Here is a 17378-nt window from a genome sequence, read left to right on the forward strand (position 1 = left end):
TTGCACTAAAAATCAATGGTGTTTTTAAACTAACCGATTATTTTCTATCCAAGTCAGACCCTTTATTATATTTAAACAAACTATTTTGTTATTAAAATTCAACAAACAACATATGTCACTTCAGTTTCGATAGGAAACGCCATGTTAAACTTCGCTTTCTTCTTACTATTGGACAGTTGGTGACGTAAGCGTAGGACTTCCATTCGATTGGCTCCACACTAAAAAGCGTGTTAGCCAAGGTGTGGGTCCACCAATCCATTGTCCTGGGAATTCAGCATCTAAAGCGCGCTGATAAACAGGGCCCGACTAAAGGCCTGTTTACACGGTTCAAGTTCTTGAATCCAAGAAATTGGACGGATTTCTCTGTCCAAGAAATTGGATGATTCGTTGACACTATCCAAGTTCTTGAATGTCGCTGATTCGTTGAAAGAAAACCTTGCGCATGCGCATTGTTCATATTCAGCATTATAAAATAATACTTACATAAGTTTAAAATTACTAAATAAATTCAAATAAAATCATAATAACATAAATAAACCGCATCAGATCAATTTATTTGGACTAAAATATATGAAAACAGACAAGAAGATGACATAATTTGCTGTCTGATTGTTGACGTCACAAAACCTAAGACGCTGATTGGTTAAGGGAGAAAAAACTTGGATGGAAAGTAGAACATGCTCTACTATTCGCGATCGCAACACTCGAATACGCCATCTGGGGAGAGACCGGTTTCATGCCTTTAGCCCTTCTCCCTTCCCTCTCCTCCTCTTTTCAGTTATATAGGAATGTACTACGATATTTTCCCTTTTTTTAATATTTTTCCTTTTTACTTAAGGCCTCACATACCTTTTAATGCTTCAAAAAATCAATTTTTTTTAATAATATTTTATTCTATTCTATGGATCTTTCTGAAAATTTGGAAAAAAAAAAGCATAAAAAAATTCGCATTAGATCAAAAGTTATCGAAAAAATAAGTCATACATTTTCTTTAATAAAATATGTCCTGTTTTGTGTTTAAACTCATTTATCTCAAAATGCTATTTTTACACCTTGCGCGCACAATATCTCGAAAACTTTTGATTAGAATTGCACAAAATTTTTACAGCAGGTCTCAAATACCTGTTTCTATAAATTAACGAAGCCATTTGAAGGTGGGATTAATGTATTGACATTTAAAAAAATGAAATAGCAATTTTTTTTGTTAAAATTTTTTAATAAATTTTAAAAAAATTTTTGCATAGGGAAAAAAGTAAAATTATTTGTTCATTCTTCGTCATTTTAGTTTTACCATATATTTCTATACTCACAAAAAAAATCAAGCAAATATTATGTAAACTTTTTCCAGAAGCTTGCGCGCAAATAAAAACAGAAAAATTTTATTGAATTAAAATTTCAATTAATTAAGAAATTTCTTAATTTTTGAAAAAAAAATTTGCATTGTTTTCAAAATGTAGACTGCGTATAGTGTCATATTTCAAAATTTGGTATTTTTAGAATAATTATTATAAAATTGGCAGATGATTGAAAATTGCTCGTTTTCTCTCATTTTTTACCTATTAAAAGGTATGTGAGGCCTTAATCAAAATATTTTTAAGAATTTCCGTGATACTTTTCTTCAGAACTATGTTTAATGTAATTTTCAGTTCCATATAGTTTTTCAAGTTAAAAGATTTTAATCTATATGAAAATCAAGAGAGAAACTAACGTACTTCCTTCCTCTATGACTTTCCACACGCTAATGGGGAAAGCATGTGAAGTGTTGCCATAGGAAAAGAGTTCTGCTCTACGCCACCTGCAGCCCATTTCGATCGCCAATCGTCCAAGAAGTAGGACGAAGTTCTAGGATGTTTGTCTACACTACACGATCAAAGCAAAAGAAGTTTCCACCAATATCAATCAATCTCTGTCCAAGAAATTGGATCGTCTAAACAGGCCTTAAATGGCATTCGGGGCAGATTATTTTATAGAAAGTTTTCTTTAGGTTCCCTTCCTTAATGAACTTTTTTAAACAAAATATCAGTACAGTGTAAAATCCGTCAGTTTTATGTTAGCTTCTTCAGTAATCTATCGTATGAACACAAAAAATGCATATTTCGTAAATCCATGACTTTCTAGTGCGGAATTCAGCTAAATTTTCGCAATTACGATGAATAAATTTGGCCAATCAAAAGCCTGTATTTTTACATATCGCAAAATGTGATATGTTTACAAAAATACAGGCTTCTGATTGGCTTAATTCAGCCCCCATAATTGCAAAAATTCCGCTCTAATGACAGCAATGAATTTTTCGCAGCTAGATGACAAAGTTAACAATCAAAAAACTGCATTCAGCGTGATGAACATAGAATTGTCAGTTGTTGTTGTTCATTTACGTCGCACTAGAGCTGCACAATGGGCTATTGGCGACTGTCTACTGTCTGGGAAACATCCGTGAGGATGAGGATGATCCGAAGACAGAATATCAGTAAAATGGACAGAATTGTCCGAAAATCCTGGAATTGTCAGAATATCAGTAAAATGGACAGAACGATATTTCACCGGACCATTGGAGGGGGACTTTAAAGCTATTTTAGAGTCAAATTTCTTGTTATATAATACCTCCATAAAGTTCCTCATTCATTACTGAAGTAATAAAGTAGAGGGGGCCCCAATTAGGTTAAGTCGGCTGCTGCTGATGAGGGGTTCTTTTTGCTGAAACGGATAGCAACAATATGAAAAATGTTCTGCTGTACATGTAAGGACCCATGCTGCTTCATTCGCTAGACTATACATTAATTGCCCTCTTTTCCTGTAAATATCCATGCAATCCATGGAAGAAACTGGCTCTTAAAGTACAGTCTGTCGCAAACTGAGAATTGAGTCAGTCAAAGGACTAACTCTGTAGAGCAGTGTTTCCCAACCTTTTTTGTACCATGCCCCACCTAAGCCTTTCTAAAATTCTTATGCCCCCCTATGTAACATATACATAATTTTTAATATTAAAAAATCGAATTGTTTACTTAAGAAACTTAGGAAGTTGTTAACGAAACAAAGTAAGTAAATTTTCAGAACATATAATGAAAAACTAAATTTCAAATTCGAAATAATTTTAGGATTCTTTATACAGATTAAGTCTTTATAAAGATTTTTCTATAATAAATAAATATTTTAATTTAGTGAGATTCTTGACCTTGCTGCCCGTAGATTTTATCTTAGGTTCCAATTTGGTTAGCTTCAGTCTCCCCATCGTGTTATATCCAGACGATTTCTTTTTTTTTAACCAATAAAATCATTTACAGCACTAAATCCACATTCATCTAAATATGAAGATGGAATCGGTAACAATAGTTTTCTTGCACATTTGATTGAATTTGGGTATTTGTTTTCTGTTTCCTCACGAAGCCATGCCATCACTCCTTTCATATTAAATAAAATTTTAACTGACCCATCATTTTGCATTTCTGCAAGTTTTTCTTGATATATTTGATACATCAGACAAATCCACTAACATGGACTGCAACATCCATGTTGGAAAATAAATTCTTTCTTTTAAATCAGCCGATAGAATTTTCAGATGATAGACAATAACAAGTAAAGCGGTGTCATTTACTTCACATTTTTGGAGCCAATGAAACTGTTCAAAGTTTTTGTTGTTAATATATTTCAGACCTAACTCAACAAGGGTAATGAAGCCAAATATCTTCGCTTTTGCATCAACAAGAATTTTATTTGTTTCTTGAAGTTTCTTATTTAATATATTCAGTTTTTCAAAGATATTGGCTAAATAACTCACAAATGCTTTACCATCGACTGTAAACAGATACTTCATTTCAGGTTTGTCGCTTAAAAAATCCCTAAGTCACATAATATTTATTGACCGCAATTATTTAGGAATTCGCTTTTTTCTTTCGATTTTGTCACCGAAATCTCGCATTGCATTTAAATGGCCCAGAGCAAAAGGTTTAAACTCATGTCGAGTCCATTTTTGAATTGCCCCCCTTTACTATCAAATTGCCCCCCGGTGGGGCGTGGGCCCCACGTTGGGAAACACTGCTGTAGAGGAAATGATTTGACGGTGAAGTGTCGTCGATGATAAGGCCCATAGATGAAGTGATTGTCACCGAAATGAACGGGACCCTTCGGATATTTATTACACCAGTTTTCACAGTGTATTTGAGCGTTGTACTCGTTGTATTGTTTCATTACAATTTTTTTTGGTTGTTTAACACCTAATTTATTGTTAAGTAGTTGCGATTATTTTTAGAGTCAAGATCACTAAAAATTTTTAGAGTGTAAAAAGACAAAAATAATTTGAAATTAATTCAGCAAAACAGCAACAACAAAAAAACCAATAAAAAATTTATTAAGTTTGCGCTTCAAGTAAGCGCAATAAATACTCTGAACTTAAAATGCTTTATACTATTTGAAAACATACTACGTAAGTATTTTCATAAATTATCATTATTTTAATATGAAACTAATTTAAAATGGATCACGCTAAGCAAAGAATTAAGAAAAATTCTCAATTTGCGAATCCTTCTGTCTGCACTGTAAATGACTTCTTAAACTAAATATTTTTTTTTTATTCATTTTAAAATTTCCTATAAATGTTTCTAGACACGTATGAGTTTAATATGAAGCTTTTATTAATAGGAAGTAAAATTTAAAAGAATTCTAAGAAGTAAGCAATTTAAAAGCTACTTAGCTCAGAAATTTGTGAAATAGCATTAGAAATTTCAGAAATTTGCGAAATTGCCTTGTGTTAGCACTATCTATACTTGCACGTTTTGGGAAATGTAAATTTTTTAAATTTCTATCCATTTTTTCTTGACATACATAGGTATTTTTTGGAAAATATTACGTCCCTGTATGAAATGATTCCAAAAAGCTATGAAAAATTAGTCAATAGTCTAACTTGTTAGTGCTATATAAGCTCTGTGTATTATAAAAACTTCATAGTGTTTCCTGACATATATGGTTATATTCAGAAAATATGAGACTCATATATAATCAGTTTCAAATAAAATCTGTGATGCAAAAAATTTTAATAAATTCACAAATCATCCAACCCTGTTTAAATTCTACATTTACTCTATATTTCATTTAACTAAATTTTTTTAATAAAATTTCCATAAATATTTTTGACACATATGTATATTTTAGAAAATATTACCTTCATATTATAACAAATTACCTAATAATATTTGCAAAGCTCTCACTCTCATATCGGCACTGCAAATATTTGGAATTTGCGTATTTTAGACTTAATAAATTCTTTTTTAAAAATTTCAATAAATGTTTCTAAACATTAATGTTTATTTTAAAAAGGGTGGCACCCACATTTTAATAATTATTTTTGAATGAATCAAGCTCTACAGGAAATTAGTTAATTGTACAACCCAATATTAATGCTCCGGATTTTGAGTCTTTTTTTCTTTCTCCTCTAATAAGAATTTTTTCTCAAGCTGTACATGTCTGAATTATGAATTTTCTCCAAAATTTTAAGATAATACTGGTTTTAAAGGTTTCAGCTAGTTCAAAAAGCGTACCTTGATAAAAAAAAAATAATTTTTGTGTAGATAAGAGATTATAAAACTTTTTATTTACATAATACGATACAATGGTTGCACAATTTTACACACTTTTTAACAATTCAATAACTTCTTTATTGCATACTTCAGAATGCTTTCTGAAAACGTAATGAGATCCTTCTTTAAATGACAAAAGTTTTAACCAAGAGAAGTCTTCTCCTAAAACAAAAGAAAATCCATAATTCATTTATGATATGATTCATTGAAAAACTATTATTTTAAAAAAAATTAAATGAAATACAATTTTTTATATGTATGCTTAAAGTGTACATATTAAAGAGAAATATGTTTATTAAGACCAATTATTACAAAACTCGCAGCTAATCTTTGCTTTTTTTGTAGTATGAAAATTTCTAAATATTTTCTAATGTTGGAGATGTTTCTAACAATCACTGTTCAACTTTTCTCCATTTCCTCCAGCAATTAAACAAGTTTCGATACTTGAAACCCTGTTTTCATTATAAGAGATTTAGCAGATTTCAGCAGCATTTTGGTGTTGTTGTTTTTTTAACATAAATATTATTTTGTGACGTCTTTTTAAAAGATTTCTCCTCTAGATTATGGTGAGAGAAAAGCATTTCAGTCACACTCCTTAAAAATAAATTTATGTCCGTAAAGATATCATGAACCTAAACATATTGGTCTGCCTGTAATTTTCATCAATTGAACTATAGAGCCATTGACCTTAAATTAATGTCATACTCGTAAAATTATCTTGAGTTATTGTCTTGACATTGTTTAACACTCAGTTTCACTTGTTGAATCCCGGAAGGTGGAACAAGATTAGGTTGTGTAATGCTGCCATCTGTTGAGGAGTAAGAGAGTAACGTATTCAGGGTCTGGGGTGATAATTATTAAAGAAGTACGAAAGAAATGTTTTTTTTTTCTTTTTTTTTTTTGGTATTAGTAGCTGGTATCCAACTCAAAATCGCTGAGCGTTGCAAAAATTGGCCACCATAATGTTAACAGTACAGAGATTTAACCCAAATATATCAGTATGTCAATATAGCATACAGACTGTGTTGCCAGTATGACATCAAGACTGCATGCTGCTAGCAACACTAGTATTGATATACGTGAGCTAAATCTCTGAACTATTGACATCATGATATTCATACTAATGACATCAGGATTGTATGGTATTAACATAAGTATAATGATATACATGACCCAAATCTTTGTATTATTTACTATTTTGGCATATAATTTACAAAAACAGAAATATTTAAGACTAATAAAAAATGATATATAAATTAATCTTGAGAAATAAATTTTTAAATATATTTTTGCATAAGTCATGAAATTTACTTTTCATTCATAAAAATATACAAAAATTTTGCTTGATAACAAAAACTTATTACAATATCAAAACTTTAAAACATAAGTCACAATCTGCTTTAGTGAAACAAAATAATAAAAAGACTACAACTATGATTTAGTCTATTGTATCTCATATCAAGAAGAATTAATTATACTGTTAAGAGTCATTACTTAAATAATTATTTACTTGGCTTCTCTTAATTTATATTATATGTACTCGTATTAATAAACTCATAAATTATAGTGCTAAGAGTTCCCCTAGCAAACAATACTATGTTCAAATAGTTATAATTTACTATTTATACTGTGTTCCATAGCTTTATGATGCAACCACCATGGGAAAGAGCTTTTTAAAAATCTATGCAGTTCTGCCGCAATATGAGCTTGTTCGAGGAAAAATTAATAATAAAAGTAATTTCAATTATAATAATTATATTCGGTGTTATGTCCAGCTCTGGTTAAGATATAGTTTCAGTTTAGTATGGATTTTTAGCATCCTGTTAAAGATGACGCTAAAAGCACATTAAAAAATGCAAATTGTTCATTTTGCAAAATTCTTAGAATATTCATGAAATATTTTATCCATCAGTTTCCCAGCTCTCTTTGGAATGTGTTTTATAACTAAAGTGGTTAGATCATCCTATTATGGACCCAGAGGTCCTTGGTTCAAATCCTGACAGCAGCCAACAAATGTCTTTCTTGCACATTTCTTCCTCCACATCACCTTTAAAACTATGCATTTTGCTCAGAAATGAGTATATGCTGTTTTAATTTTGAATTCATGCAGTTTTGAAATTCAACTATTATTTGTTTTGGGACTATTTTGACACATTTTTGCTCAATTTCGGAAAACTCTTTTTTTTATAGTGCATATTCATTCTGGCTTTTTAATGGCATTAAATTAAATGTGTTGGACAGTACTCGTTTGAAAATTGGGCAAAATTTGGAAGCATGTTATACCATGTTTCCTACAGAACATATGAACACAGAGTTCCTTTTTTAGATGCCTAATTGAAATAGAATCCCTATTTCCAGTTTAATTTTCTTTAAAATTTTTAACGATTGCAATATAATAATTATTAGGTTAAATAAAGCATTATTTTATTTCAAAAGAAATGTTTACAATATAGAACATATTTTTCACAATTAAGCATTATTTCTAAGTGGACGTTAAAGCTAACGTTTCCTACAGCAATATGTAAACTGTGCAAAATTTGAAAGCCTATTTTTCTATATTTCATTCAGAGCATATGAATACAGAGTTTCTAATTTGTGCAATCAATGCCTTAAGAAAATTAATTTATATTTTTTGAGTGAATAGAAAATTATCAATAATGTACTAATTTCTTTAATAAAAAAACAGTGTGTGAAGGCGTTTTATTTAGAAAACTGAGTAATAACATACATTTTTAAAAAAATAAAAAAAACAAAGAAAAATATATCTAATTTATTAAATTGACATAAAATTAATTTCATAGAGTTGAAACATATTCAAATTATGATTAAATTTCATAGAGTTAATACTTCTCCAAATTATGATCGAATTTCATGGATTTAATATTTCAAATTATAATTAAAATTCATAGAGTAAATATATTATTAAAATTGTGACTAAATTTCATGGAGTTAATATATGGAGGCTTTTTAAATTATAATTAATAATTGTTAAGACAAAACCAAAACATATTTATTAAGCATACCTGAAAAAAATTAAATGCTCACCTTTTGTAATTAAATTGGCATTTTCATCATAATAGTTTATATTATCTTTAAAAGCTCCAAAAATACCGACTACTTCATATGATAGATTTCTTTCAACTACTTTATCATCTTCACTAAAACAAAATAGAGTAGGAATTTCCTTTTCAGCAATCTCTGCCATCAAAGTTCTTGCCTAAATTTAATAACAAATAAAACATCAGAATATGATTTACTGTTAAAAAGAAAAATGTTTAACTGTGTGCTTGCTAAATACAGTAAAGGCATTAAATAATGAGGAATTAATAAAAAATTTCTCATTATAAACTTTTTATTTTGGACGCAACTCAAAATGCATGTTTAAGAAAATGGGTTTAAAAAGTGCATTTAAGAAAATAGATCGAAATGCTTGTTTAAAAAAACAATAATCAAAAAAGAATTTTGATAATTTAGAATCTCTGTCTTTTTCTTTGAAAAATAAATAAATTGAGGTACTACTCAAAATGCTTATTTAAAGAAATAGACAGAGATTCAAAATTATCAAACTTCTTTTTTGAGTATTGTTTTTTTAAAGAATAAATAAATTGAGATACTACTTGAAATGCTTGCTCAAAAAAAAAAACAAAAAAAAAACAGAGATTCTAAATTATCAAACTTATTTTTTTAGTGTATTATTTTTTTAAAGAATGAAATTCGTTAGAGGGTTTGCATAAATCACATTTGATTAGATTAAGCTCTTTTTGAAAGTCAACAGTTATATTCACAAGGTCGTCTGAAAATTAATGTTGCAAAAATGCAGATTTTTAAAACTCAATTTATCATTATGAATATGAATTGAATGTAATGTAACCAATCACTCCGACCTAAATATCTGATAGTTAAGGACTAGGTTTAATGTTTAAATAATTAAGGAAAATTAAGCACGTATAGTTTTTAAATGTGGATTGATCATTAAAAAGGTGCAATCGTTGTTGTATCCATTTACTTAAATACACATTCTGAGGTGTTTCTACTTTCTTACAACGCATTTCAAGCTAAGTTCATTTTCTTAAACACACACATCGAGCTGTGTGCATTTTCTTCCACATGCATTTCAAGCAAGGTCTATTTTCTTGAATACACATTCAGAGTTGTATTCATTTTCTTAAATACAAATTTTCATTGATTACACAATGTTAACTTAATATTACAATAGAATTTTGTTGATTTATGGTTAGCGATTATAAAAAACTGACATAATGGGGTCTTTTAAAGTATAAAATTTCCTTTATCTGTAAGTATTATTTCTATAGAATGGAACCAAGTTTTAAGTTTTACAACTTACATTATCTCTAGCGTTAAAACTATGACTTGAAGCAATTAAAACATTTAACTTGGTACATAAATTTCAAATTCAGTTACTTAATATTAGGTCATATAATTGATAATCAACTATAACAATAAGAAATATAATTAACATAATTGCCATTTAATAACCACTGTTTTATCTTGTAAAGAATCTTAATATCAGGCAAAAATGTTTAAAGGTGCTAAAATTATTTTATTTATTTCTTTGTTTATTTGTAATAACAAAGTCTTATACTGATTCGTTTTTTAAAAGAAAACTATTAGTCACAACCGAAAACAAGTCACTGTTTTGAGCATATTAAGAACTTTGTTATAGCGCCAACTAATTTTCTGCAGTATGAAGTTTTACAAGTTATCTTAATAATAGTTAAAATAAATAACTTCCGGAAACAAGTTTCCAGATCAAAATTCTTTTTTAAAAAAGTGCAAAAAGAAATGCACTGGCACTTAACAAAATAAAATGCATTCAAAATGAAAAAAAAAATCAGATTTTATCGATTATTCTCTGTCGATTATTGGAAAAAAAACATTCCACATTTATAATACAGATATGTATTAATGTGTAACACTCATCCAAATTGGAAGGCGTTAAACAATAGTTATAGACTCAAATAAAAAATGGATTGATAATAAAAATATGATGAGTCCCTTTTACAGATATGCATCAAATAATTTGACTTTGAAAATAAAGCAGTTTAAGTAAAAAAATTCTGGATCAAATTACAGTAAAAAGTGCAGGCACCTTGGGTGCATCATTCTTAAAACAATTCTACAATTAAATCCATTTTCATCGTAAAGTTTTATACCAAATATTTTATAACAATAATTATTTAATTACTGAGATTCAGTGATTTTATAACAAATATTGCTGTAAAAATAACAGTATAAGAGATTTTTTGTTCCATAAAATGTTACAGTAAAAATGGAATTTACAGTAAAAATGACCAGGGTGCTGGTGCATTTTACCGTAATTTAATCCAGAATTTTTTATAGTGCAATTGATCCCTTTGAATTAACAAGGTTCTTTGGAGGAACGATACAAAGTGTATAGAATCACAGTAATAAAAATTTCTGAAGAAAGAAAAAAGCATTTCATAAACTGTTTAACAAATGTAACGTCTGATTTGATCATGACCATTAAATTCCAATATACTGTAATTGGATAATTTAATATTTTATTAAGAAAATAATTAATACAATACACTAATGCTAATTTGAAGTTGACAGAAAGGGACTTCTATTACTATATAAATTTTTAATTGTAAATGCAATTATAACAAATGAGACATTGTTTTTGAGAGTGGAATAATTTCATTTGGCCTCAAATATTGTACATTTCTTTTCACGATTTAAATAATTATTATAACATTTTAACGATCTATCAAATTATAGTGTTAAAAACAAGCACCCGAATTGTTTAACATTTGTCAATAAATTCATTCAAATGCTAACCCTTAAGTGTCTTGATATATACAAAAAATTGACTTATTTCACTTACAAAAATAATGGCACATATAATAGTAATAGTGTAAAAAAATTATGGATTAAGAATAATTGGTCAGGGAGTGAATCTTTTAACTAATTTAAAAAAAAAACTAATGAAATTGCATTTAATACTTAAGGAAATGGACTAGTTGAAAAAGTGTAATTATAGGTAGTGTATCACACACTACAATAAGTGGAATGATTGAAATTTTAGACAATTTTAAAACTCTCTTCAACTTTTGGTTAAATAGAATGAAAGTTCTAAAGTTGCAAAAAATTTAAATTTGGCCTTTTACATTAATAGTTTTTTTTAAATATATATCTAATTTTATTCGAATAATTATTTAATTTGATAATTCTAACTGAAAGTCAAAAATTGATTCATATGTTTAATTCATAACTGCTTTTACTCAGTGTTTTCTTTCGGTCATTTCTTTCCAGTAATCTTTATTCCGTTTTTATACTTCCCTTAGAACATCCCTTTAAATCAACTTCAAAAACGTAAAATAAGAAAGAATTGATGATGAATTTTTTTTTAATGGCTTAAATAAAAAATTTTCATCCATTTTCCAACTCATTCCAACAAAATCTCGAAAATTATTTCATGGGTTTTATTTTTATTTAATTTAAAATAAGTACAAAATACTGACGATAATTTTTTAATGATATCTCTCAGGATGGTTTAAATTTCATGTTTTATCACGCAAAGTTCAGCAATTTAACGCAACGTAAATTTTTTTTCATATCTTAAAACACAATATCTTATCAAATTATACGATCTATAACGTTGATGTTACATGCTAAGACTATTCAACATTCTTAATTTTAATATGATGCAAAAATATATATAACTCAAAAACTTTATTTGATCATAAGTAATTATTAAATCACTTTTTCTGAAATGATATTTCGACAAACTATTGTAATGGGTAAAATGTTTCGGATCCACGAATTTACCTATATTATTATATCCAAAAATACAGAAATTAACATTAATAAACTTTTAACAAAATCTCTAAATAAACTGTTAGAAATTCTCCACGATATAGTTGTTTCAAGAGTTTATATTCAAATCAGTTTTATAAATTATACTCATTAGTTCATTAACAGAGTAATTCTAAAATCAGAATCTTTTCAATGCATTCTAACACAAACATATGTTTATTGTATTGCATATCTTATAGCCATCATTATACAGCCGACCCAAATTTTTGGGTTTATGACTACTAATGTTCAACTCCGTAGTCTTGTAATTTTGAGCCCAATCCAGAAAACAAGGGAACTTCTGGATTAAGTAATGGGAGAAATTTGCCCTCATGGAGAATTTTTTCAGGGTACAAACCCGCATTTGCATTACATACAGAGGAAGACCACGAGAACCTCTGACGGTTAGCCTGACGGCAAGGGGACACTGTTCCATGATCCATCTAACACTGAGGATATTTCACGTCAGCACATTTGTCGGTGCAGGCCTGATGCGAAATTGTTATCGCTGAGATTCAAACCCGGTTCATCTCATTGGAAGGCGAACGCTCCCCTGAGTCATCGCGGTTCAAGTATATGTTTCAGAGCCGTTTTTATGTTTATAGGGGCCTGTCATTATCTGGGGAGCAAAATGAACAGGGAGCTGAGCCTTCTAGTTTTTTAAATAATTGTTAAATTATTAGTTTTTAACATGCATACTTAAAAATAATATGAAAAACATTTTCCAGTATTAAGAAGTATTAATTAAAAACTGTCATCAGAATAGAATCCACGACCTCGCAGTTTTGTGTTAGATTTCATAATCTTCAGCCCCAAATATATACACCCATATTGCGGATATTTTTTAAATTTTTTTTAAAAATTTAATAAATTAAGTCATTTGAATACTTGACATTCTTGAAAAAGGCTTTCCAAATTATCATTTTTAACATTTATAACAAGTATATTCAGTTTATTTAGAAGTAAGCCATAATTCGGCTTAATCTTATTCATTTTCAGCTTATGTATATGCACCAAAAATAAATTAAAAACTAGACTAGATATAACACAAGGACTGCAAATTTAACTGTCGGATATAAAACCTTATTTAAGATTGATAATGATAAAATGATGAAAAATCTACATTCCTCTAATTAAATATTTTAAAATAGTCTGTTTTTAGGTTATAATGTTCGTAAATACCTTAATAAACTTTAATCAAAGAAAAAACATATCCAATATTGAAATCTAATGAATAGCCCTGATAAATTTTGTGACAAAAAAATTGAATCCTGATTGATTTCTGGATTTTAGAAACACCTTCTACTTTTACTATTCAATCAAATTGGTTTCGATGTCTTTCATCCCACCTGTCTCACTGGTGATTCAGCATATTTTGATATCATTTTCATTTCGTTCTTACTTAATTTGTTTGCGACAATTATTTTTTTACTACATTTTTGCGAGAAGTTTAAAAATATAATATTGAGGGCATCAATTGATTTTTTTTTACTTATATCATCCACACCCACAAGCAACTGTCTGCTCTAAATACTGCAATAATATAAAATGAGATAGTCAAACAAAACGTATGGAGTTATTTAAATTCATGTTCAAAAGTATTAATTGTTTTTTTGATTGACAATTTTGGTCATCTTTTAGGTATTTTAAACTGCAGCATATCACATGAAAGTATTAAATATATCATTTTTACAATAAAGTAAAATAAAAAAGAATTCTGATCCTTAGGAACAGATATTAAATAGTCTCATGATCGAATGATGGCGCATAACAACCGTTTAAACAAATCAAAAACTCTTTTACCTTTTAAACTAAAAATTTGCTTATTTCTAAATAATTTATTAATACTCGAATTGTTTAAAAGATATGACAACGAAGTTGTTTATTTCATTCAGTCATTTATTTGTATTCTTTTTTTCATTTTTTTACTTATTTTTATTTTATTAAATTAAATGTATACGTTTAAAATTAAAACAAAGCTGCCAAAATTTCACATATAGTTTCGATTTACAATTTTAAGAAATTGTTTCGACTTTAATTTGAAAATTGAGAAGCCTTATTAACCACATAATAACAACAGAAATCAAGGAGTTAAAAATAGAAACAAGTGTGATCAATAAACAATAAAATGCCAAGCTAACTAAATTAATTTTCTGCACGAAATATAATGTTGCAAATTAAACATAGTTCATATTTAGGGGAAACATGGAAAATTTGGTCATACAGGAGTTGTAAACAATTTTCTTCTCATGTTTAAATATTTGTTTAGCTGATGATCATTTGATTTCAATGCTCTATTAAACAAAATCACATGTTGTTTCTGACAATTAGCAGTAAGTAAAATTAAAATAAAATTACATTTGTTATCTCAATTTCATCCAGAACAGACCAAATCAAGAGTTTTGGCAGACAGGACAGTCAAAGAGGGAATTGAATAGCGGCCGGCCATTTAAATAAATAAACGAAAAAATCATAACGTATATATAAAAAACTGCGCAAACCTTTCACGGTTTCCCTAACCACAACCAAAATTGATTTAATAAAAACATTTGCTTACCTCCAACGTGAAAGATTTATTTCTTCTTAATATCCTATGAAAATTTGGTATATAAATTCCTAGTTCACGGATTCTCTTACGATTAATTTGAAAAATAACAAAATAAAATTAACTACAATAATTAAGTAAATTAAGCAATTAGGCTAGTTGAAACATTTAGGAAGAGTAAAGGGGAGAAAAAAGCTTTTCTAGTAAATTAGAAAAAAATGTCTAAATTTTGTAAGAACGAGAATTTAGAATTGAACGAGGCCCAATTTAAAGCCACTATGGAAATCTCAAGACAGAGTAATGCAAAGAAATTCTAGCAAGACCCTCCCCCTATTTACAGCTGTAGAAATGCTTTCTTCCCAGAAATTTATGATCAGAAATCAGACATAAGGGTGTTTCTGTAGATATCTGATATTTCCGAAGTTAGAAAAAAAGAGCCCCAAGGCAATATAAAGAAGATAAAAACATTTTCTCACAGTGTAAAGTGAGGAGGCTATTTGACAACTCTGTGGGTGGTAACTACGAAAGTGGGGATATTTTCATCAGTTTAAAGAGCGTTTTATTGCTCTTTTGGTTGGAAAAGTGAAGAGTAACAATTATTTTATGTTTGTAAACACTTCGATTAGATTTTGAAAATCATCCGATAATGTAAGAAAGAAAAATATATATTATAGACTTCAGAGGGCCCCAGCTCTGAATAAAATTTTAAAAAAAGAAGAAAAAAGTGGGATCAGAGGGCCCTCTTTAGTTATAAATAATAAATGAGCTAGAATTTAAAAAAAAAAATTAATGCAATGAGATTTGAGACTTTTCGGGGGCCACATCTGAACTCGGGGCCCTGGGCCAAGGTCCACTGCTCCCATCCTTAAAATCGGCTCTGATGTGTTTATATTATTATTCAATATTCCAGTTAATTCTTAATATAATATGTCTTTGGATAATCATTCAAGATGAGCCGCAGACAGTCGCCAAGAGCTTATTAATATTAGTTACCCCTTGAGCGATGTTGTTAAAAAAAACAGTATGATTAAAAAGTTCAATGGATTCAACTATTTATGTTATATATAGCATGATACTTTGCCATGGATATGAAAAATTATTATATAAAATTAATTATTTGTATGTACAAAACATTTTGTTCTTTACCTTTTTATATTTTGAAAATACCATAGTTATAGCCAAAAGCATTACTCCATCCAGATTGTCATCTTTTATAGGTGTTTTCAATATCCATTTCATAATGAATTTTCCAGTCAATTGAACTATCTTTCGTCCCAAATTCGTCAAATACAAGTAAGAACAACTGTAGACAATCCAATAAGGCCGCATTGCACTGAAAGAATAGTTTTTTTTTATCATGTGTTAACGGAAAAATGATTGTGTAATTTATTATCTCATAAGTGACAAAACTACAAAAACTAATTTTATAAAACATGTATGCCACGTAAAGAAGGACTCACTTATGCCAATATTTTTTAAAGAGAAATGAAAAATGATGGTTAAGACACCAAACTGTTAATGTTGTGAAATCTGTCCAGCTTTAGATGAATGGGTACCAGCTTGTCTGGTAAGTAAAAGTGGTCTGTGCGTGACCACATTGCCGCATCATACCATTATGCATGAAATCAGGAACTTCTATGATGCACGAAGAATTGTTATAGAAATGCTTGTTTCAGAGCTTCGATGACAACTCTGACCCACAACGAGCCATTAGGGTTTTAAATACTACGTAAATACTTTTAAACATCTAGCATAGCAATGGATCCAAAAATAAATCAGGACAATTTTTATTGTATTTATCTGTATAATCTTAAAAAATAACTACAGGTAGTCAGATTTTTCAGCAAAAAATATGCACTTTTTAAGCACTCAAAAAATATTTTTATCACTTTCCAAAAAAAAAAATATATATATCATAACTAGGATCTGTGCAGCAATAAAAATTATTTCTATCTATCATTTGAAGTTCTTAATTTTTAAACATAAGATCAATAAAATTCAAAAACTTTACATAATCAATAAAATAACTAATTTCTGATAAATATTGCAGAGAAAACTATGAAAATCATGAATTTTTTGTAATTCAGAACGACAATCAACACGGCAAAGAAAAAAATCTCTTTTTTAACAGGGTGCGTAGCGTTTTTAAAACGTGCTTAAAGGTGCTTATTTTTTATTTCCGTTTTTTTAAACCCTTGAAGGTGCTTTTTTCATTGGGTGTTTTTAAAAAGTGCTTAATTTTCCCTTTTCCAAATTGAGATTTTTCCTTTACCATGTTGATTTTTGCTACAAATTATGCGGAAAGACACTGTTCGTATTGTTCTATTCAACGTTTTCACAATTAATTCAACCCCAATCTATTTCGGCGCATCATCAGTCCATTGCATACGAAAACGCCATTCTATTTACATGATTCAAACATTTTG

The 17378-nt window shown here is 28.7% G+C and overlaps 1 protein-coding gene across 1 annotated transcript in view; it reads right to left on the bottom strand.

Annotated features, from left to right (window-relative positions):
• Positions 1-5562: 5562 nt before the first annotated feature.
• The window catches only part of LOC107436185 (uncharacterized), a 40998-nt gene continuing 29182 nt past the window's right edge, over positions 5563-17378 (bottom strand). Inside the window, exons 5-7 of the mRNA XM_016047790.3 lie at positions 16099-16285; positions 8616-8787; positions 5563-5732 (exon numbers count right to left, since the gene is read on the bottom strand). Coding sequence (XP_015903276.1) covers positions 5617-5732; positions 8616-8787; positions 16099-16285 — 475 coding nt within the window. The 3' untranslated portion in view covers positions 5563-5616. The remainder of the gene's footprint in view (positions 5733-8615; positions 8788-16098; positions 16286-17378) is intronic.

Source organism: Parasteatoda tepidariorum, chromosome 11, assembly GCF_982258835.1.
Source record: "Parasteatoda tepidariorum strain Cologne lab strain chromosome 11, Ptep-v5.0, whole genome shotgun sequence".
Classification (NCBI taxonomy): Eukaryota; Metazoa; Arthropoda; class Arachnida; order Araneae; family Theridiidae; genus Parasteatoda; species Parasteatoda tepidariorum.